This window comes from Microcaecilia unicolor, chromosome 4 (genome assembly GCF_901765095.1).
Source record: "Microcaecilia unicolor chromosome 4, aMicUni1.1, whole genome shotgun sequence".
Taxonomy (NCBI): domain Eukaryota; kingdom Metazoa; phylum Chordata; class Amphibia; order Gymnophiona; family Siphonopidae; genus Microcaecilia; species Microcaecilia unicolor.
Genome location: NC_044034.1, coordinates 225,459,101 through 225,482,303, shown reverse-complemented (window position 1 = coordinate 225,482,303; position 23,203 = coordinate 225,459,101). Strand labels below are relative to the sequence as shown.

The 23,203-nt window shown below is 41.8% G+C and overlaps 1 protein-coding gene across 3 annotated transcripts in view; it reads left to right on the top strand.

Moving 5' to 3' along the window:
* IRF7 (interferon regulatory factor 7) overlaps positions 1 to 23,203 on the top strand; it is a 118,503-nt gene that overhangs the window by 90,874 nt on the left and 4,426 nt on the right. For all 3 annotated transcript variants that reach the window (XM_030201290.1, XM_030201289.1, XM_030201291.1), the window contains exon 9: positions 14,466 to 14,855. In XM_030201290.1, the coding sequence (XP_030057150.1) occupies positions 14,466 to 14,855 (390 nt within the window). The remainder of the gene's footprint in view (positions 1 to 14,465; positions 14,856 to 23,203) is intronic.

Below are 23,203 nucleotides of genomic sequence, written 5' to 3'. Positions count from 1 at the left end.
ATACAATGGTTCTAGTCCGCAAACACCTTGACAGTTTGTTGCGGATTACAAAAAAGAAAACTGGAACATAATTTACAGGAAATATATCCTTACTCAATAAAAATAACCAAATTAAGTGTCATAAAATTTCTCAAACAACCAAGTTTTCAAGAATTTGTGAAAAACCAGATAGTTTGATTTAACACGAATATCCTCAGGTAACTTATTCCATAATACAGCAACCTGATATTATAATGAAGATAGATTTATATCTGAGTTGCTTATGCCCTGATCATAACTGAATAGATATGGATGGGCTAGAGTGTAAATTTTAAGGGGCTTCGACATTAGCTTCAGAACTTTTAGTACAAGAACAGTCCTGGGCAGACTTGTACGGTCTGTGCCCTGAGAATAGCAAGGACAAATCAAACTCTGGTATACATATAAAGTATCACATACCATGGACCGTTCAGGTCTTTATCTGCTGTCATTTACTATGTAAGGAAACTGAAGCAACATTAAGTTACGCAATTTATAAGAACAACTTGAATGAAGTAAATTTGCCCAGTTAACCAAATAAAAAGGAGCTAACCCATTCAGTATCTTAAATATAAAACTACAAAGCTTAAATTGAGCCCTTGCTTCAATTGAAAGCCAGTATACAATGATTTTTGTACTATTAATTTGATGTAAGTAGAAAAAGTCAGTAGACTATTTACTTCAAATCCCAAAATTTGTGTAGATTGCTCAAAAACAAAAGAAGAGTCCAAACCTATATGAACATTTTGAGGAAAACAAGTTTTCAGGTCCAAGCCATACAAATTTAGTTTTTTCACGGTTTAATTTCAAACAATTATTAGTAATCCAACTATCAATGAGTTGAACACATACTTCCAACTTATTCAGAGTGGAAACCCAATCTCCAACAACAGGTAACAATAACATAATATCAAGTTTATAAATTAGATATAAAATGGTATGTTCAATTTCTCCAGTTCCTGACCCAGAGGCTGAAGCAGAACATTAAACAGAGAAGGGGGCACTGTTGAGCACTATGTGAGACGGCTGCGTGTTGGATGAGCTCCCACCATTGTCAATACAATACAGGAAAATAAAGACGACAAAATAATTTTTTCTTAGACTCTGTCTATACAAAATTGCCACTGAATGTGCAATTGTCATAAATGGCTTCAAATAAATCAGGAAAACGAAACAGGATCAAGCTTGCGTCCCCGCAAAAGAATCCAGGCCTTGGCTCTGATGATAACTCAGCAGCCATATTGGAGGAGATCCGCTACCTTAAAGAACTAATGTGTGAAACGAAAGGCGATGTCACTGAAATCAAAGAAGATATCTCCACTATTAAATCGGAACTGTCAAGATTTAATAATAGAATTGAAATCCTAGAAAACAAATCTATGGTTACTGATGAAAATATTAAACTTCTTGTCACGTCTGTGGCCGTGACCACCCTCAGCCTTACCTTCTTTCTGGGGGTCAGCAGCTCTGCTGGCTTCTGTCTATCTTTGTGTTATTGTTAGCTCTGGCTTTGTGTGCTGATTGCTCCACTAGACCTCACCTATGTGGGCTCTGCCTCTCTAGGGAGCCAGCATCTAAAATGGCTGCCACCGGCTCTATGCCAGCTTCCAAGATGGCTCCTGCTTGTCTTTCCTGTGGGCTCACTTCCTATGTGTGTCAAGCCTTTCTTTGGGGTTAGTGTACTTCCTGCTTCTGTCCTACTGGTGGTGACTCATCAGTGAGAGCCTTCATAAGGAAGTGCTGTTCTTGCATTCAAGGCCTTTGCATGGTGTCATGCCTAAGGTCAGCAGATTAGTGAGAGTTCTGTTGCGGTGCTACTAAGCCTGTCTCTGGGTTCCTACCCCTCTGCTTTCTGTACCTGTGGACTGCTAGTCCTTCCGGGTGGGCACTGCCTCTCTGTTTGAGTGTCTGGGGACTGCTAGTCTTTCTAGTGCTTTCCTCAGTGTTTGTAGTCTACGTCTTTGTTTGTTTGTTCTCAGCCTGGGTTTGGAGATACTCAGCTACAACCTGGGGTTATTTCTCTGGCTGTGTGTGGAGCTGCTGTAGCTTCAGCCCAAGACCCTTGGCCTGTTATTTCTGGTTTGCTCTCTTTACCCTGAGCCCTGCTTTGCCCAGCTTTTATGTTAACCCTGAGCCCTGCTTTGCCCAGCTTCCATGTTTACCCTGAGCCCTGCTTTGCCTAGCTTTTATGTTAACCCTGAGCCCTGCTTTGCCCAGCTTTCATGTTTACCCTGAGCCCTGCTTTGCCCAGCTTCCATGTTTACCCTGAGCCCTGCTTTGCCCAGCTTGTGTGTCAACCCTTAAGCCTGTTTCTGCTTAGCTAGTGTTATCCGGTTTCCCGCTCTGCCTAGCTAGCATATATCCTGAGTGTCTATCCTGAAGCCTGTTTCTGCTTAGCTAGTGTTATCCGGTTTCCCGCTCTGCCTAGCTAGCGTATATCCTGAGTGTCTATCCTGAATCCTGTTTCTGCTTAGCTAATGTTTACCCGGTTTCCCGCTCTGCCTAGCTAACGTACATCCTGAGTGTATATCCTGAACCCTGCTTGTATATCCTGAGTATATATCCTGAATCCTGTCTCTGTCTAGCTAGTGTGTATTCCCTGGGTGATTATCCTGTATCCTGCCTCTACCTAGCTAGTGGGTTTACCCTGTGGGTATTCCCTGATCCCCGTTCTGCCTAGCTTGCATGTATGCCCTAGTCCTTGCTCCTACTAAGCTTTTGTACGTCTTGTCTTCATAGTCTGTTTTGTGTTTCTGGCTTAGCGGCTGCGAGCAGTGCTCCGTGCAGTCTAGTATTTAGTATTGCCTCCTCGTGTTTCCTAGACCCAGGGTGGGTCCTCTGGATCTCCATTTCCGGCCTTGTCCTGCAAGCGCTGCCGGCCACCCGCACGCTGGAGCTCAACTCCAGTGGAACGGTGGCTAAGTGCAGGTGAAGCGGTTCCTGTTCTGCCGGTTCCAGTTGCCTACTTCCAATCCAGAGTTCCAGTCCTGTCCTTCCATATGTCCCGTTCCAGGGTGGTCTTGCCTGCCTCTGCCGCTCCTCGGCAGGGGTCCAAGGGCTCACGATTCCCGGTTCTGCCTCGAGGACCTGACAGAATGCAAAGGCCCTCGAGAACCCGACACTTCTCCAGCGTCAATGTAAGAAAATCTCAATACTGGAACGAGAACTGGAAGATGTTAATAATCGAGCACGTCATAACAACGTCCGTCTGCTAGGCCTTCCGCAAACGTTAGAAGGGCCAAATATGATCACATTTTTGGAAACATTTATACCTGAAGTTCTCAATCTCCAATTTGGTAAAGACTTTGAAATTGAACATGCACACAGAGTACCCACTTATCGGAGACCGCAAGACAAATATCCGAGGCAAATAGTCTTCAAGGTACTACGCTATAATCAAGTCTCTGATATCATGCAGCAGGCCAAAACCAGAGCTCCTATTAAATATGAAGGCTCTGTTCTACAGTTCTTACCGGATCTCAACAAGAATACCATCAAACAGAGGAAATTATTACTTGCTTTTCGTCCGAAGGAAATAAACTTCAGATTTGGAATCTTTTATCCAGCACGCATGCGAGTCACTTTTAACAACAAAACCAAGGATTTCACGGAGCCAGATGCCCTAGCTAACTACCTGGAGGAAATATCTCCGAGCAAAATGGACGTATCATGACAATTTACTTTTCAGCATTATAATCTAGTACTGCTTTTCTGGACCCAGATCATGCAGTATTCAATTTCAGAAGGGTATCAATTGCATATGCAAGTCTCCTTTCCCTCTTATACAAAGTAAGGTTGGTTGCCTGTACTAGTATTTTCATAATGTCTTCCTGATCTCTTTATATTTGATCTGTATAATATTGTTCACTATAACAGATGTATTACTATAATTCAGTAATTACTGATTTCTTCATAAGGATTAATGTAGTGGTTGTTGATATGGAACAAAAAAAACAAAAAGGCACACAACTGCTTACAAAACAGTAGATGAAAAACAACAAAGCAGTGGAATCAAATGTATTTATTGGAACAATACCCGAAGTGGCCACGTTTCGCCCTCAGGCTGCGTCAGGGGTATAAACTATTAAAAACAAACAAAACACAAGTATAAAAACATGTATAACCATACATATTAACAATGTCATAAGCATGATTCAACTAATAAAAGGCAATTATATAAAAAAGAGATTCAACATATATAAAACAATCCTTTAAGAGTTCTAAAAAAACATGTATAGACATACATGATATCATCTGTAAAACAAATATTTATAATTATCATTAAAATCATACATCACATAAAATATTTTATCAGAACATCTACAATTACTCATATCACATTTATAACTCTCAATAAAAAATGTTAAGATCATACAATTAGAATCAAAACATTTCAATGAAGAGGGGAAGAAATTTCTTTATACATACCTATCAAAAGTGTATGTAAATATATCATACACACTAGTAGTTCCAAAATCTAGTTCTACACAGATATAAAAACAAAAGATAAAAATATAATCAGACAAGAAGTATATCTAAATGTGCACAAAACCTTTAAAAGACTCTAGACATTCTAGTTTCTCCACTGATATTCTTAACACAAAACCAAAAAACCTCCTTAGAAATAAATAACCAGTCCACATTACTGCTAGAGGCAGGAAGCAGTTCACTAAATAAAAGACTTCTCACAAAAATATAACAACAGAGGAAGCACTGCAAGCACTCAATCTTCAAAACAACATCTAGTAGGTCTCCATCAGATCACAGCTAGACTCCCTACATATTCCAAAGATGTGCAAGATGAACAGAAATAAAGCAAACACTTACCCACTTATCTGCTACTTCCAACTAAACTGATATGCATTAGCATTACTAGCTTCTGAGACCCATGACTCATATAGCATCATCATAAGGTTAAAGGTCATCTCCAAGCACATTGCAAGTATCTTAAAGGGCCAGATAGCTATTTTACATTGGAGAGCCAGATTTTAAAATAAACAGTGCTTAATTGTGCACATTTAGATATACTTCTTGTCTGATTATATTTTTATCTTTTGTTTTTATATCTGTGTAGAACTAGATTTTGGAACTACTAGTGTGTATGATATATTTACATACACTTTTGATAGGTATGTATAAAGAAATTTCTTCCCCTCTTCATTGAAATGTTTTGATTCTAATTATATGATCTTAACATTTTTTATTGAGAGTTATAAATGTGATATGAGTAATTGTAGATGTTCTGATAAAATATTTTATGTGATGTATGATTTTAATGATAATTATAAATATTTGTTTTACAGATGATATCATGTATGTCTATACATGTTTTTTTAGAACTCTTAAAGGATTGTTTTATATATGTTGAATCTCTTTTTTATATAATTGCCTTTTATTAGTTGAATCATGCTTATGACATTGTTAATATGTATGGTTATACATGTTTTTATACTTGTGTTTTGTTTGTTTTTAATAGTTTATACCCCTGACGCAGCCTGAGGGCGAAACGTGGCCACGTCGGGTATTGTTCCAATAAATACATTTGATTCCACTGCTTTGTGGTTGTTGATATGGTACATTACTCTCACTGTGTGATATGATACAGGGTAAAAATTGGAGCTCTCCCAATATGCATACTTCTCTCTCTCTCTATGTGTTCTTCATTCTGTACTATTGTACTTGTGCATCTCCATTTTTCTCTGCACAAGATTAGCAGTTATACATGTCTGAGTATCATCATCATACGATTCTTAAGATGTCTCTCTCTCTCTTTGATATGTCACAGTGTTTATTCTAGAACAAATTTCAACAGAATCTCCTTAAAACTCTTATCATGGTCAGCACAATAATATCTTTCAATGTAAAGGGCCTAAAGAACCCCATCAAGAGAAAAAAAATCTTAACTTATATTTCAAAATTAACACCTGATATAATTATGTTGCAAGAAACTCATCTATCTGTAAGTGCGTCTAGTGAAATTTTCATTAAAATCTTTTACCTCCCATCTTCTCCTTAGCATTATGGAATAAAAATGGTGTTATGGTGTTAATGAAAAAACATAAGGATTTGGATTTACTTTCAAATAAAACTGACAATATGGGTAGATGGGTTAACATAATTATTAAAATATTCAATAAAACAATTTCCCCACTTAATATCTATGCCCCCAAAATTGATTCACCTGAATCTTTTCTATCTTTAGCCGATTTGATTGCATCTGAAGGTAATACTCCTTGTATTATAGGCGGTGATTTCAACCTTATACTAAACCCCTTACTAGACAGGAAATCTAAATATCCATATAAATCTCCTAAAGCATGGCAAACTGTTCGAGACCTAATGTTACAATTTAACCTCTGTGATATATGGAGATTAACACATGTATAAGAGTATGATTATTCTTTTTTTTCAAACCCTCATAACTCTTATTCCAGAATTGATTATTTCTTAATATCGACTTCTTTGTTATCTGATATTTATCATACCAGTATTGGTAATATTTTATTGTCAGACCATGCTCATATCACCCTCCAACTTCATAGAGGATACTTATCAGAAAATCGACCTAGTTGGAGATTTAATTCTGCATTACTAACTAATATCAAGTTTATAGAAAAAAGTTCTGAAGAGATACAAGAATATCTTTCCTTTAACTCACCTAATCATACTTCTTGGCATAATTTTTGGGACGCCTTCAAGGCATTTATTAGAGGTGTCATAGAGGGGCATAATCAAACTGTAAAAAGTGGTCCCGAACCGTATTATCGAAAAAGATGGCCGGCCATCTTTCGTTTCGATAATACGGTTGGGGCTGGCCACATGTCAAAGATGGCTGGGTTTTAGATGGCAGGCATCGGTTTTCGCCCATAATGGAAACTAATGCCGGCCATCTCAAACCCAGCCAAATTCAAGGCATTTGGTTGTGGGAGGAACCAGCATTTGTAGTGCACTGGTCCCCCTGACATGCCGGGCACCCTAGGGGGCACGTCTAAAAATTAAAAAAAATTATTAAAATAGCTCCCAGGTGCATAGTTCCCTTACCTTGGGTGCTGAGTCCCCCAAATCCCCCCCCCCCCCCAAAACCCACTCCCCACAACTCTGCACCATTACCATAGCCCTTATGGGTGAAGGAGGGGGGCACCTACATGTGGGTACAGTGGGTTTTGGGGGGGAGGGGGTTTGGAGGGCTCCCATTTACCACCACAAGTGTAACAGGTAGGGGGGATGGGCCTGGGTCTACCTGCCTGAAGTAGGGTCTTGCATACTGCTGTCAGGGAGCTGGGTATGTCATTTGAGGCTGGCAAAAAAGTTTTTTTTTTTGTTTTTTGTGGTGGGAGGGGGTTGGTGACCACTGGGGTTGTAAAGGTGATCCCTGATTCCCTCCGGTTGTCATCTGGTCAGTTGGGGCACTTTTTTGAGACTTGGTCCTGAAAATAAATGGACCAAGTGAAGCCGGCGAAATGCTGGTCAGAGCCGGCCGTCTTTTTTCTATTATCAGCTGAAGCTGGCCATCTCGTAACCGTGCCCCATTCCGCCCCCGTCCCGCCTTCGCTACCCAGCCAAAACACCCCCTTGAAGTTTGGCCAGCTCTGCGACGGAAAGCAATTGGAGCCGGCCAAAATTGGCTTTCCATTATACCGATTTGGCTAGCTTTGGGAGATGGCTGGCCATCTCCGGATTTGTGTCGGAAGATGGCCAGCGATCTCTTTCGAAAATAAGCTGGATAATCGCATTTGCTGCATCGAGAAATAAAGAACTAAATAAAGAAATTGTCATTGGAAAATAAAATCCTTGGAAGCTATTCACATATGTGATACTTCTAATGTACAAATATTAGAAGAACTCAAATTATCCAGATTCAAATTTAACTCACTACTTGGCTCTATGGCCAGTAAGGATATTTTTAGTAAAAATGCCTAATACTACTATGATGGTAACAAAGCAGGCCATTTACTAGCCAATTATTTGAAAGTACGTAAAGAAAAAAAATGCCATTTCACTCATTAATGATGAGAATAATAAACTTTTGACTAATAATATAGGCATAGCAAATAGATTTCAATCCTTTTATAAGGATCTATATTCTTCTGAAATTGTTGAAGAAACAGTAAAATATGATTTTTTTGAAAAATTAGAACATCCTACAATCACAAAAGAGGACAATGAGCATCTATCTAAAAAAAAAAAAAAAGTCACTGTTGATGAAATTAATGATGCCGTTCAAAGTATAGCGACCAAAAAGGCTCCAGGGCCAGATGACCTCCCCATAGAATTTTATTCTGCTTTCAAGATATTATTATCTCCTATCCTTTTTAGTTTTTAGTGGGTGCAGTGCACTTCAGGCAGGTGGACCCAGGCCCATACCCCCCCTACCTGTTACACTTGTGGTGGTAAATGTGAGCCCTCCAAAACTCACCAGAAACCCACTGTACCCACATCTAGGTGCCCCTCTTCATCCCTAAGGGCTATGGTAGTGGTGTACAGTTGTGGGGAGTGGGTTTTGGGGGGCTCAGCACACAAGGTAAGGGAGCTATGCACCTGGGAGCAATTTGTGAAGTCCACTGCAGTGCCCCCTAGGGTGCCCGGTTGGTGTCCTGGCATGTCAGGAAGGTGAGTGCACTACGAATGCTGGCTCCTCCCACGACCAAATGCCTTGGATTTGGTCGTTTTTGAGATGGGCGTCCTCTGTTTCCGTTATCGGCGAAAACCGAGGTTGCCCATCTCTAAAGTCGACCATCTCAACACTTAGGTCGGCCATCTCTTAGGTCGACCTAAATGTTGAGATTTGGGCGTCCTCGACCGTATTATCAAAACAAAAGATGGACACCCATCTTGTTTCGATAATACGGGATTCCCCGCCCTTTCGCGGCACCATCCTTAGAGATGGGCACCCTTAGAGATGGTCGTCCCCATTCGATTATCCCCCTCCACATCATCTACATTAAATATTTCGGATTCTTTCTCCTACAGGATAGCCATCTTAGGCTCCTTGGCAATACAATCTCCGTTGGATAAATATCAAGCACAATTACTGGACATACTTCTTTATTTGGCCTTAAGAATGCTTTTTTTCGTGCTGGAAAGACTTATCTAAAGTAACTTACTTAACATATCTTTCCAAAACCCTCATAAACAATGGGATCGAGGCTACAGGCGTGGAATGCGAAGAAGCCCATGAGAATTGAATGGGCTTCTTTGCATTTAGCTTGCCGCTAATCACTAGCTCCACTTTGTAAAGGAGCCCATAGTTTGTTCATGTCTTAATTCAACAGAGAAAGAATTCCATAAATTTGGTGCTACAGCTGTAAATAACTACTTACGAGATGATGATAAATGGATTTGCGAAAGTAATGACAGATACAGTTTGTTACAGTGAGAGTGAAGCAGCGTACTCAGTCTGCTCCAAGATCGTAAACACAATAAACTAGCTAAATAAATTGGACTCATCCCATTTAAGATTTTGAAAATAAATCAAAACATTTTAAACTTAGTACAAGCTTTAACAGATAGCCAGTGTAAAGATATCAACAATGGAGTAATCATATGAAACTAATTGATGTAAAATTAGTATAGCTGCCATATTTTGAATCAACTGTAAATGGAACAGTGAGTTCTGCGTGTGGAAGTCCCATTTCGCCACTGGAGTTCAGTGGAAAGGACAGCAATCTAAATGCCATTAATACTCAAGTACTGAGGGCAAGAAATCTGTTAGGAGATAGAAGGTGCAGCAATAATTTCCTTTATGTTCCATAAAGGGAGAAGACCCCAGAGCATCACAGAAAGGATAAAGCAATACCAGTAGCAGTGCAATGAACACCCAAAGCATTGAGAAAGATGCAAAGAGAAAAGATGACTGGTATCATCTGTATACAAACAGACTGCATTATTGGTAGTGTCAGAATAATGGGTCATGTGCAAGCAATTCTAAGAAGAGGAATGAATGTCAAAGAGTGAGGAAAGGTGCAGTGGAAGTTTTATGCCAGGAAAGTCCACACTTAATGCAAGCATAAACCAGTATAAAAACCTGCTCCACAAGTATAAACCAAAGCATACCTACAACCATTGTCTTTAAAGGTCTATCTATAGCATTCCTTTGAAAAACAATTTACAGGAATATCAGGAAAGCACATGGATGTACCTTGAGGTGGAGGAGTAGCCTAGTAGTTAGTGCAGCTCCTTGTGACTCTGGGCAAGTCACTCAATCCTCCATTGCCCCAGGTACAAATAAGTACCTGTTTATACTATTAAACCGCTTTGAATGTAGTTGTAAAAACCACAGAAAGGCGGTATATCAAGTCCCATTTTCCCTTTCCCTTTATCTTTTCTAGGGTCCTTTTACTAAGCTGTGGTAGGCACTAATGTGTGCTTACCGCAGTTTAAAATGCTTTACCACGGGGCACGCTCAGGCATCCCACTGTAATTTTGGTATCTGCACACTTTCCGCAGGTCGGGGACGGAGAGTAGGCGTGTACTGCGCTAATCGGTTAGCACAGCTACGTCGCCTCTTGCTTACCGATTTAGCACGTGAGCCGTTACTACCTACAAAATAAGTGGCAATAGGGGCTCATACGCTAATGGCCATATGCTAATGGGGAAACTAGTGCCTGGCCATTATTGGAAAAAAGAAAAAGCTGCCTTTTACTATTAGCGCTACAAATGGCCTCAGCACACGGGAAAGACCCACATTGGACCTACTGCAGGCCACTTTCTAGCGCTGATAGGTAAAAGGACTCCTAAATGACTTGAGTTGATTACAGTCAATAGCCATACGTACACATAATAATGGCCATGTGTTAGATTTGATATTTGTGAAGAAAATGGCATATTTAAACATCTGTATCATATCTCCCCTATCTCTCCTTTCCTCTAGGGTATACATATTCAGGTCTTCCAGTCTGTTCTCATACATCTTTTGCTGCAAGTCCCATACCATTTTAGTCACCTTCCTCTGAACTGCTTCAAGCCTTTTTACATCCTTAACAAGCTATAGCCTCCAAAACTGAATGCAGTACTCCAAGTGGGGCCTCACCAATGACTTGTACATTGACCCAAACACCTCCATTCTTCAGCTGGTTATGCCTTTCTCTATACAGCGTAGCATCTTTCTGGCTACGGCCACCGCCTTGTCACAGTGTCTGAGGATCTGAAGGCAAAGAAACAATCACCCCGAGGTCCCTCTCCCTGTTTTGCATTATCATCCTCTCACTTCCTAGCACATACTGCTCCTTTGGATTTCTATTCCCCACATGCATCACTCTGCACATCTTCACATTAAAATTTAACTGCTAAATATTAGGCCATTGCTCTATCTTGGATTCCTCGTCATGTTGTCCACTTTGTTACAAATCTTGATGATATCCGCAAAAATAAAAATGAAAGTGCAAAACCCTGAAGAGAGAAACTCCATTGGCTCCCACTCCAAGAACGTGTAGAGTTCAAGATCTGCACAATATTATACACGCAGATGCCCCAATCTACACGCTAAACCTTGTGGACCTGCCTCCCAGAAACGCGGTAAGATCATCCCGCAAATATCTCAATCTGCACTTCCCCAGCTGCAAAGGACTGAAATACAAACTGACACACGCCACCACCTTTTTCTACTTGAGCACGCAGGTGTGGCATGATCTACCTACAGACCTGAAAGCTATTGACGAAATAACTAATTTCCGCAAATCTCTGAAAACTCATCTATTCCAAAAGGCCTACAAGGAAAATACATAGCCTACAAATTACTTCAACAAACCACACAATTACCACAGCTCACCTCTAACTTACCTAACACTTCCCTGTCTATCCTCCCTTACCCAATCTTTAAACAGCAAGAATTGTACTTGTCATCATGAAACGACTATGCTTATCTTCTCTTACCAACATTCAAACTATAAGAAATGTGCCTGTTAACACGAATTGATAATGTCATAACCAAACTCTGTAAGCCACTTTGAGCCTACAAATAGGTGGGAAAAGGTGGGATACAAATACAATAAATAAATAAATAAAAAGGCAGACTTTACCTTCTAACCCTACGGCAATGTCACTCACAAATGTGTCGAATAGAATCGGCCCCAGCCCTGATCTGTGAGGCACTTCACTACTCACCTTTCCTTTCTCCAAGTGAATTCCATTGACCACCACCCTCTGATATCTGTAGGTCAACCAGTTGTTAATCCGGTTCACTACTTTGGGTCCTAACTTCAGCCTGTTGAGTTTATTCAAGAGCCTCCTATGAGGAACCGTGTCAAAGATTTTGCTGAAATCCAAGTACGTTATCTAGCGCATGTCCTTGATCCAATTGAACAATTCAGTCAGATTTGTTTGGCATGATTTACCTTTGGTAAAACCATGTTGCCTCAGATCTTGTAACCCATTGGATTCCAGGAAATTAAATATTCTTTCCTTCAGCAGCGCTTCCATTGCTTTTCCAATGGCAGAAGTGAAGTTTACCGGCCTGTAGTTTCCCGCTTGTTCTTTGTGACCGCTTTTGTGAAGAGGGACTACATCTTCTCTTGTTCATTTCTGAGGAACCTTTCCCATCTCCAAAGATTTATTAAACAAATCTTTAAGAGGACCCACCAGAACCTCTCTGAGCTCCCTCAACATCCTGGGGTGGATTCCATCCGGTCCCATGGCTTTGTCCACCTTCAGTTTTTTAAGTTGTTCATAAACACTTTCTTCCGTGAATGGTATATCTATTCCATTCTCATATGTGCCTTTGTCAACCGATCATGGTCGTTCTGCAAGATGTTCCTTTGTGAATACTGTTTTCTTTTCACTCTCCACATTGGGAGGGGGGGGGGGGGGGGTTCACTGCATCTTTCAGTCTTACAATTCCATTTTTTGCCCTCCTACTTTCATTAATATACCTGAAAAAATTCTTGTCACCCCCTCATTACATTTCTAGCCATTTGTTCTTCCGCTTGTGCTTTTGCCAGATGTATATCTCATTTGGCATCTTTTGGTTTCATCCTGTATTCTTTTCTGTATTCCTCTTCTTGCATTTTTCTGTATTTCATGAATGCTCACTCTTTCACCTCTATTTTTGAGCCACTTGTTTGGAGAATTATATCTGTTCCCTTTTTCTCTTGCTGTTATTTACTCTCCAAGGAGAAGCAGGCCTACTATTCTCACATGTGGGTAATACAATCCAGTTTGGAGCTTATATCAAGCTAAAAAAGAGCTTTGTGGAGCAAAAGATGTGCTCCACTGTGCATGTGCGAGTGCCTTCCCACCCTCAACACTCACATTTTATCTCTCACTGGTATCTCAATCTCACTTACCCTCACAGATGGACATTAGAGCAGCTCGTCATCCTGTCCTTAAAACATCAATTCATATTTACTTGAATGTAAAGCCTACCTTTTCTTCCACATCCACTCTCCCACAGCATTCATACACACCTTCAATTTTTCACTCAACCAAGTCAACCCTCCTTGTACAGGAAAACAGCATTGAATGTCATCTGCATAAATCCTATGTTCCACATGCAAATCACAAAACACCTTGCCTAATGATGCCATGTAAACGTTAAATAACAAGGCAGAAAGGACGGGCCCTTGTGGTACACCTCTTGATACTGGGATTACTTGGGAACCCCCCCCCCCCTCCCCACACACACACACACACACTCAAAACCTGAATAGAGCACCCCTTTAAAACTGTAATTCTTTTAGTTTGCCTGTATGATTGTATTAGATTGTAGTATTTTATGACATAGGGATGGTTGTTGTGTGGGAATTATGGTTTACTGTAAGCCACTTTAGCAATTCTGCTTCATAGCCAGAATATCAAGTTTTAACAATAAATAAAAGTATAAATGTTTCCCAGATAAATTGAGAGTTAAGATGCTAGAGGATCAAGCACAGATTTGGTCATAATCCTAAGGAGAAATTTTTCAAAGAGGGTTCTATGTATTCTTCAGGAATTAAACTCTAGATATAAAGTCCCCTGGTCTTCAGAAACATTCCTTAATAGAGAGGTTCAAAAATTAGGACATATCTGGAGGAAGACCGAGAGAGGTGAGACACATGGAGTAGTAATCATCATTTGAGCCAATATGTGTTAAATATAAGTGAGACAAAAGGTGGACACTTTCAGCTCTGATTAAGACATCAGAAATGTAACTAAGACAACTTTTAAAATCCATATGTTGTTGACGTATACTGTGGAGAAAGAGAATAACGTTAAGGACTTAAATTGCAATATGTTTGCAGTGATTTAATTAGTAATTGATCTTCAACAATCTTCTATAAATTACAGCCGTTAAGCTCATTTGTCTGTTGCTTATATCTTTATTATTATTTCCTATTATCCTCAGAATGTATATTTAAGTCTCACATGGTCCCAGATTAGAAGAACGTACCATCTAAGGGATGAATATAAATTACTGAAGCTCTAAAATGTATTCTTCCTCTCCAATGAAAGCTGGTTAAACTTCTTTCTTACAGGAAACACCTTTCTAACTCTTGAAGTTACTGTGTTATACAGAGGGAGAACAATGACGCAGCAGCAGGTGAACAGCCCCTGTCTGCTCAGTTATAATGCAGTGTTCGACCCGAGCATCAGCCACAATTCAGCAGTGAGCTTCCCGAGCCCTGATAACTTGCCAGATCAGAAGCAAGTGCAGTATACCACAAAACTGCTGCAGAATGTAGAGCGGGGGCTGTTATTAGAAGTGGATCAGGAAGCACGCAGAATCTATGCAACACGCATGGGCAAGTGCAAGGTGTTCTGGGTATTTTCCCAACAGTTGGAGAACTCAGCACAGAAGCTAGAATCTAATATGTTGCAGCGAGGAGAGAAGACAGAAATTTTCAGCTTCGATCAGTTCTGGATGGGTGAGTCTAGTAATGTTTAATTGAAGACATTTTTATAGATGTTCAGTGGACAAACACAAGATCTATGCCTGTCTTAGCACAAGGGATGTGTGTGTAGATGAGCAAGAAACAAAGTATTGTGGGGAAGGAATGAATTAGTGGTTAGGGTGGTGGACTTTGGTCCTGGGGAACTGAGGAACTGAGTTCGATTCCCGGCACAGGCAGCTCCTTGTGACTCTGGGCAAGTCACTTAACCCTCCATTGCCCGCCGCATTGAGCCTGCCATGAGTGGGAAAGCGCGGGGTACAAATGTAACAAAACAAAAAAAAAATTAATCCAGTCACTGGCTATATGGAAAGGATGACAATATATAAAACCTTAATTTATGTGCTACCTGATGGCAAAGAGACTACACTTAATACATTTGTGGATGATATTAGTTGGGAGGAGTTGCATGCACCTTAGAAGACAAGCTAAGAAATGGTCATAGATCAGAAAGATGAAATTCAACAAAGATAAAAAAAGATACTAGGAAAGAATCTAAAATTCATAAACATCTGACGACAGATTGATGGGGACTAAAAACTAAACCTAGGTCAGTAGCCACGAACTATTACAAAAAATGAGAGATGTGTAGTCATTTAAAACAACAAAGGAAATATCAATAGAAACATGATGGCAGATAAGGGCTGTATGACCCATCCAGTCTGCCCATCCTCAATAACCACTAACTCCTCCTTTTCCTAAGAAATCCGACGTGTCTGTCCCATGCCTCTTAAATTCTGACACAGTCTTCATCTCCATGACCTTTCACACCACCCTTTCCGTGAAAGTGTATTTCCTCAGATTCGTCCTAAGCGTATTTCCTCTTAACTTCATCTTATGCCCTCTCATTCCAAAGGTTTCCTTTATTTGAAAAAGGCTCACCTCCAGTAAATTAACACCACTGAGATGCTACTGAGACATTTAAACATCTCTATCATATCCCCTCTCTCCTGCCTCTTTTCCAGCATATACATGTTGAGGTTCATGAGCCTGTCCCTATATGTTTTATGACCGAGACCGCTGACCAGTTTTGTAGCCGTCCTCTGGACTGACTCCATCCTGTTTATATCTTTCCGTAAGTGCGGTCTCCAGAATTTCACACAGTATTCTAAATGGGGCCTCACCAGAGACTTGTACAAGGGCACTATCACCTCCTTTTTTCCTGCTGGTCATCCCTCTCCTTATGCACCTGAGCATCTTTCTGTCTTTGAGCATCACCTTTTCTACCTGTATGGCCACCTTAAGGTCATCAGACAGTCAACCCCAAGTCCTGCTCTTCTTTTGTACTCAGAAGCTCTTCACTCCCTATACTGTACCTTTCCTTCAGGTTTTTGTGACCCAAGTGCATGACCCTGCATTTCTTAGCATTAAATCTTAGTTGCCAATTTTCAGACCATTCTTGATATTTCCTCTGTCATTTTCCCGAGTCAGGGACTTGAAGAATCCCAACAGGGGCCCCTGTTTCACCCAAGCTGCATCAGGGGAATCAACAACAATTTTGGTAGCCACTTCGCCATTGAGAAGTTTGAAAGGTATTAAATATAACACAGAGGTGGGGAATCTCATTTCCATTATATTGTTTTGGTTTCCTGTACAATATAAAAATGCCAAGATTTCTTAAAATGTTTGTACTGTTTTATGGTTTATAATGGGCTAGAAAACCCAGATCTTTGTTAATTCCTGTCTGGTGGGTATCAAAATATTTAATCATTCTGACTTCAAAGGTCATACGTTCCTGTATTGTTTTAAAGTTCCCTTTCAGGATTCTTACCATGAAATCACTGGTACAGTGTTCTGGTTTTGTAAAGTGCTGCCCCACAGAGGTGACATCCTGATTGGTACTGGCATTTTTCATATGATGTCTATGTAAATTAAATCTCTTCTTTAGCATCTCACTTGTTTCTCCAATGTAGCAGCCTTCATTGCATTTTTTACACTGAATGATATATACCACTTTGGAAGATGAGCATGTGAAAGATTCCTGTATGTTGAATATTTTACCTTTGTGAATGACCGTGGGGTCCTGTGGAATGTTTTGGCATAGTTTGCAGCTGGATATATTGCAAGGATGTGTGCCATTCTCTTCTTTTTGAGTCTGTGTTGGGAGCTTACTTCTAATTAGCTTGTGTTTTAAGTTGGGTGGCTGTCGGAAGACCAGCACTGGTGGGGATGGGAATATCTCTTTCAGTAATTCATCCTCCTGGAGTAGAGGCTGTAGATCTTTTATGATTTTTCTTAATTTTTCCAGCTGTGGGTTGTATGTCACTATAAGGGGGATTCTGCCTGTGGCTTTTTTTCTTTGTACTGTAGCAGATTTTCCCTGGGTGTTTTGAGGGAGGAGGCAATATTCTTGGAAATTATTTTGAGGTTGTAGCCTTTCTGTTCGAAGTATGTAGTCAGGATTTCAAGGTGTCTGTCTCTGTCCCCTGAGTCAGAGCAGATACAGTGGTACCTTGTGGCTTGGCTGTAAATAATGGATCTTTTTGTATATGAAGGGTAGAAGCTGGAGTTGTGGAGGTAGCTGCATTTGTCTGTGGGTTTCTTGTATATGGATGTTTGTATATAGCCATCGCTGATTGAGACTGTGGTGTCCAAAAAATTGACTTTTTCTGGGGAGTAGTCAATTTTGAATCTGATTGTAGGATGGTATGTATTGAAGGAATTGTAAAATTGTTTGAGTTTCTTCCCCCCGCAGTCCAAATCATAAAAATGTCATCGATGTACCGGTAGTATTTTAGGGGTTTGGTCTGGTATGTATTCAGAAATCTCTTCCAGCTCAGCCATAAAGAGGTTGGTATATTGGGGTGCTGTCCTGGTGCCCATCGCAGTGCCCATTATTTGTAGATAGATATCATTGTTAAAGCGGAAATAGTTGTGAGTTAAAATTAATTTGATTAATTTTGTAATAGTTTCTGGTGAGACGACCTGAGAAACTATAGCCCTGTGAGCCAGATGTCAGTGCCAGGCAAAATGGTAGAGATTATTATAAAGAACATAATTACTAAACATATACACACACATGGTTTATTGGGACAAGTCAACATGGATTTACCAAGGGAAATCTTTCCTCACCGATCTACATTTTTTTGACAGTGTGAATAAACATGTGGATATAGGTGAACTGGTTGATACAGGTGAACCGGTTGATATAGTATGTCTGGATTTTCAAAAGGCATTTTACAAAATATCTTATAAGAGACTTCTGGGGAAATTAAAGTCATTGGATATGAGGCAGTGGCCTATTATTGCCTTGAAAATTAGTTAAACATAGAAACCAGAGATTCTATTACGTAGTTTCCCACTATTCCTGAACCTGTGGGATAGTTGTGTCTATCAACCAGCAGGTGGAGATAGAGAACTGAAAAGAGACATATCTATCTCTTTTGGCATCCAGTCCAGCTCAGCAGGTGGAGATAGAGAACTGACAACTGAGCTGACATATCTCTCTTGGTATCCAGTCCAGCTCCTCAGTATTTTCTATCTCCAGCAAGTGGATGGATACACTTTTCAGCCTCTAGTTCTTAGTTCTGAGTGGTTTGCTCCTGGTCCAGTTGGTCAACTGGCCCCCAGTTGAGCTTTGCAGGTGGCTTGAGTCTGCAGAGTCATATCTGGACATTTTCAGATTCCTTTCTTTGGTGCCCTACAAACTTATTTCTTCCCTCCCTTCACCTCTCCCATGTTTCCTGTGAAGCTCTCCATTTCCAGCAAAAACAACCTAAAAAAAGAGAAAGAAAGAGGTTTACTGGAGAGCATGGGACAATGTATCAGTCCTTTCTCATCTGGGGTAAGACTTATGGAGACTGTGTGCTTGGGAGAGAAGCTGGCAGTGGTAAGTCCGACTAAAGTTTGAGTCAGAACCGCTTGAACATCTGCAAGTTCTACTTGGTGCAGGGGAGGGATCCTGACTCACTGCTTGGGACCACGTTGTGCTGCGCTTGTGACATTCAGGGTCCTGCAAAGGCAGTTAAGTGGTGGTCCTGCTTTGGGACCTGCGAGCCATCGTCAGAGCATTGTAGTGCATGCAAGCCAGGAATTCTGTTCAACATGGAGGAAATGGTCTGTGGCAGCACATCTTCAGATTTGGCACAGCATCCGCATATGCTGGGGACTTTAGGCTCTCCAGCTGAGCCAGTGTGCAGTTTGATGCAGGAGAGTGAAAAAGGGCGCCATTTTGTTGGGGCAAACTGTCAGTGAGAAATAGCCTCTGCCTGTCATGTGTGGAGCACTGCTGAGATTTTACAGCCGACAGAGTATTCAGCTGCATCAAGATCTTTGTTTTCTCTGGCGTTTATATCACTGTTACACCAGGCCTATTTACTGAAGCAGGGAGAGTCAGAGTTGCTGCAGGTTGCTTCAGTTTCTCACCTCACTGCCCCTCTGGCTCCTAAGAGATCTCATTTAGACCTCCAGAAATGGGCAGATAAGGCTATCTCTGCTGCTTCCTCCTTATCTGATGTGGCCTTGGTCTGTTCAGAGGAGCCATCGTTGAAGGAGCCGTTAGAGAAGTGAGATGATCTGAAAGTACTGAGGTTGTGTCATAGAGAGTAACTCAGTACTCTTATTTCTGAGGCACTGACAGTTCTTTCCACTGAGGAGCCTTGTGCTTTGGCGTCAGGAGTTTCATCTTTGTTGATCATGAGAGGGTGTAAAGGTTCTGCTAAAGCCCTCCCAATTCATCCAAACATTCAGGATCTGATTACAGCAGAATGGATCTCACCAGACACTAGGCTGGGAGTGGGAAGAGCTGTGGCTTGCCTCTACCCATTGGTTCTGGAGGAAAAAGATAAATTGCAGCTTCCCAGGGTGAACTCTCTTGTTACGGCAGTGACTAAGAAGACCACCTTGCTGGTGGAAGGGGGACTTTGCCATGTAAGAAGTAACGGTATAGTAAATAAACAATAAACAATAAAAGACCTATAAGATAAGAAGCAGGCGGGCTCGCTGAAACAAGCCTTTGAAGTGGCCTCTTTGGGCCTTCAAGCGAAAGTGTGCAACTCGTTCATGGCAAGATGAATGAGTTGCACACTGTCGCTTGAAGATGACATGCCTGAAAATGGCATCAGCAGTCTCCAACACAGCGCCCAGATGAAAGCAGGGTTGGCCTAGTCAGCTGATGTTATTGATGATGTTACGGGTTACAGACTGTAGTATGTCTTTGGCAGTCATGGCATGTCAACAACTCTGGTTGTGGCATTGGACACCATCAAAGTCATGTCTAGCTAAACTACCCTTTTGGGGCAAGTGTCTATTGGAGGAGATGAGATCTCATTAACTTGGTGAAAGAACTGGGGGAAACTGCCACAGCAGTTGCCAGAGGATAAGCTGAAAACCTCTGGTCAGGGGGCTCTCAATCTCAAATTTGAGACAGCAGATGGTACTGGCCTGGTCATCAATAATATGGTCAGAAATCTCACTTTCAGACACATCAATCTTCTTTTCATGCAGACAGGAGGCCCTCCTCTTAGTCAGCTAGAGCATCCAATGCCTCCCAAGCTTCACAATGATGCGAGGCTGGTCCACTCTTCTCTACCTCTGGTGGGAGGACGTCTTCAGGAGTTTCGGGAGGAGTGGGTAAAATCACATCAGACCAGTGGGTTCTGGATATTCTTACAGAAGGTTACAAGTTGGAGTTCTCCTTCCCGGTCACTCCTCTCTTCTTGCAATCTTCTTGTCAAAAAGGAACCAAGGCAGTTGAAGTTCAAGCCACTCTAGATTCCTTGCTGGTGCTCTGGCCATTGTTCCAGTTGCCCAGGCCGAACAGGGGAAAGCAGGTACTTCATTGTCCCAAAGAAGGAAGGCACCTTCCATCCAGTCTTAGATCTCAAAGGTCTAAACTGCTGCCTCTGAATGTCCCGCTTTCACGTGGAAACACTAAGAGCAATCATAGCCTTAGTTCAAGCAGGAGATTTTCTCTCCACCTTCGATCTCAAGGAGGTATACTTGAGCATATATCCATATGGCTGCCATATCAGAAGTTTCTGTATTTTGCGGTGCTGAGCCGTCACTTCCAGTTCAGGGCTTTGGCCTTCCTTGGGTGTCAGGGAAACAGAGTTCACCCATATTTAAACAACTGGCTCATTCATGCATCATCCTATTGGGACAGTGTGGCAGTGACAAAGTTGTCCTTCTCCGGTTGTTGGGTTGGGTGATCAATTTCGAGAAGAGCAGACTAACTCTATCGCAGATGCTGGAGTTTCTATGTGTTCTATTCGGCACAGCAAGGGAGAGGATCTTCCTTATGCAATGCAGGAGATGGAAGCTGGTTCAATACATTTGTCTTCTCAGTCAAGGCAAACCCAGGGTCTGGGACTACATCCAGGTTCTGTGGTCAATGATTGTGGCGATGGAAGTGGTGCCATGGGCAAGGGCTCACATGCAGCCATTACAAGAGTCTCTTCTTAGCTGCTGGTCTCCGTTGTCACAGAAGTACAACCATCAACTTCCTTGGACGCTGGTTGCCAGAAGAGGTATGTAGTGGTGGTTGTCACTCAGGAATTTGACCATCAGAGCTCCCTTTCTGATAACACAATGGGAGGTGGTGATAACGGACTCCAGCAAGTCGAGTTGGGGAGCTCATTACAAGTTCCATCTGGCACAGGGCACCTGGACAGAATAACAGTCTCAGTGGTCAATAAATTACTTGGTACTCAGGGCAGTGCAGAATGCCTTACGTAACTTCGCTCCATTTCTGGTAGGGGACACAGTCTGAATTTTCTCCTACAACGTGATGGCTTGTGACTGTGGCTTATTATCAACAACAACAAAAAAAGGGATCCAATTACCATGTAAAAATTAGAACACTTCTAAATACAAATGATGGTAAGTATGTAGAAAACACCCACATTTTTGAAAAATAGGGAGGAAAAGACCTTATTAAGACCAAGACCACCAATGTGTACTTTCTTTATATTTATCACACAAAGTGGTTGGTCAAAAAGTAATCATTGGTCTACAAAAACCTCCCTCAAAGATTGGGTAGATCTAAAATCATCAAAACTTTTAATTACTCTTTATGGTATCCCCAAACTGGAAAAACTTATATATATACTAGGAAAAAAGGCCCATTTCTGACAGAAATGAAACGGGCGCTAGCAAGGTTTTCCTCGGAGTGTGTGTGTTTTACAGAGTGTGTGTGAGAGTGAGTGTGTTTATACAGGAAGTGTGAGTGTGTGTGACAGAGCGAGAGTGAATGTGTGAGTGTGTGTGACAGAGAGAGTGAGACTGTGTGCAGAGTGTGTGTGTGTGTTTGAGAATGAGAGTGTATGCCAGGGGTCCCCTCCCTCCCAGTTTCAGGGTCCGCCCCCCCCCTGCAAGGTCTAGTGTCCGCTCTCCCTCCCTCCCACCCACCCAGTTCCAGGGTCGTTTCCCCCCCGCCCCCCAGTTTCAGGGTCCCCCTCCCTCCATCCCAGTTTCTGGGTCCGCCTGGCCCCCCCTCCAAGTTCCAGGGTCCGCTGTCCCTCCCACCTACCCACCCTATTCCATGCTTGTTTCCCCCCCCTCCCTCCATCCCAGTTTCTGTGTCCGTCTGGCCCCCCTCCAAGTTAGTTCCAGCGTCGTTGCCCCCCTCTCTCCCTCCCTCCCTGTTCCAGGGTAGTTGCCCCCTCTCTCCCTCCCCTCCAGCCACCCACCTGCAACGTGGTGAAGCTGACTCCGTGGCTGAAATGAAGGGGGGGGTTCTTCATGTTCGTCACTGTGTAACCATCTCTGTGGGCCCCACCCTCGTGTCTCTGATATGTCCGCCGCCCTCGACGTCAAAACGTGATGACGTCGAGGGCGGCGGACCTATCAGAGGCGCGAGGGCGGGGCCGAGAGAGATGGTGACAGAGCTACGAACCTAACGAATCTAACGAACCCTTCACTTGAAGCCACGGAGTCAGCTTCAGAACGTTGAAGGTGCCTTTTATTATAGTGTATATATATATATATATATATATATATATATATATATATATATATATATATATAATTTTTTTTTTTTTTTTTTAAGCTTTATGAGCTTATATCAACAGCCAAGTTATAACAACCCACAGCTGTCCAATGGTGGTGGAGGCAGCCTCTCTCATGAGTTGAGTGGAGAAAACTTTTCTCTGCTTGTCAGCAACTCACATCACTGGGTCCTAGAATGTGAAGACAGGCTTTCTCATCAGGCACTCCTTGAGCCTGGGAGAATGGGAATTAACCAGCCAGGGATTTCAGCTGATAGTGGACCGATGGTGTTTTCCACTTCTGGACTTCATGGCAACAAAAAGGAATGCCAAAGTGCCCAAGTGTTTCAGCTGTTGGAAAGAACTGGGTTCAGTGGTATTCTTCCTTGAAGCTTCTCG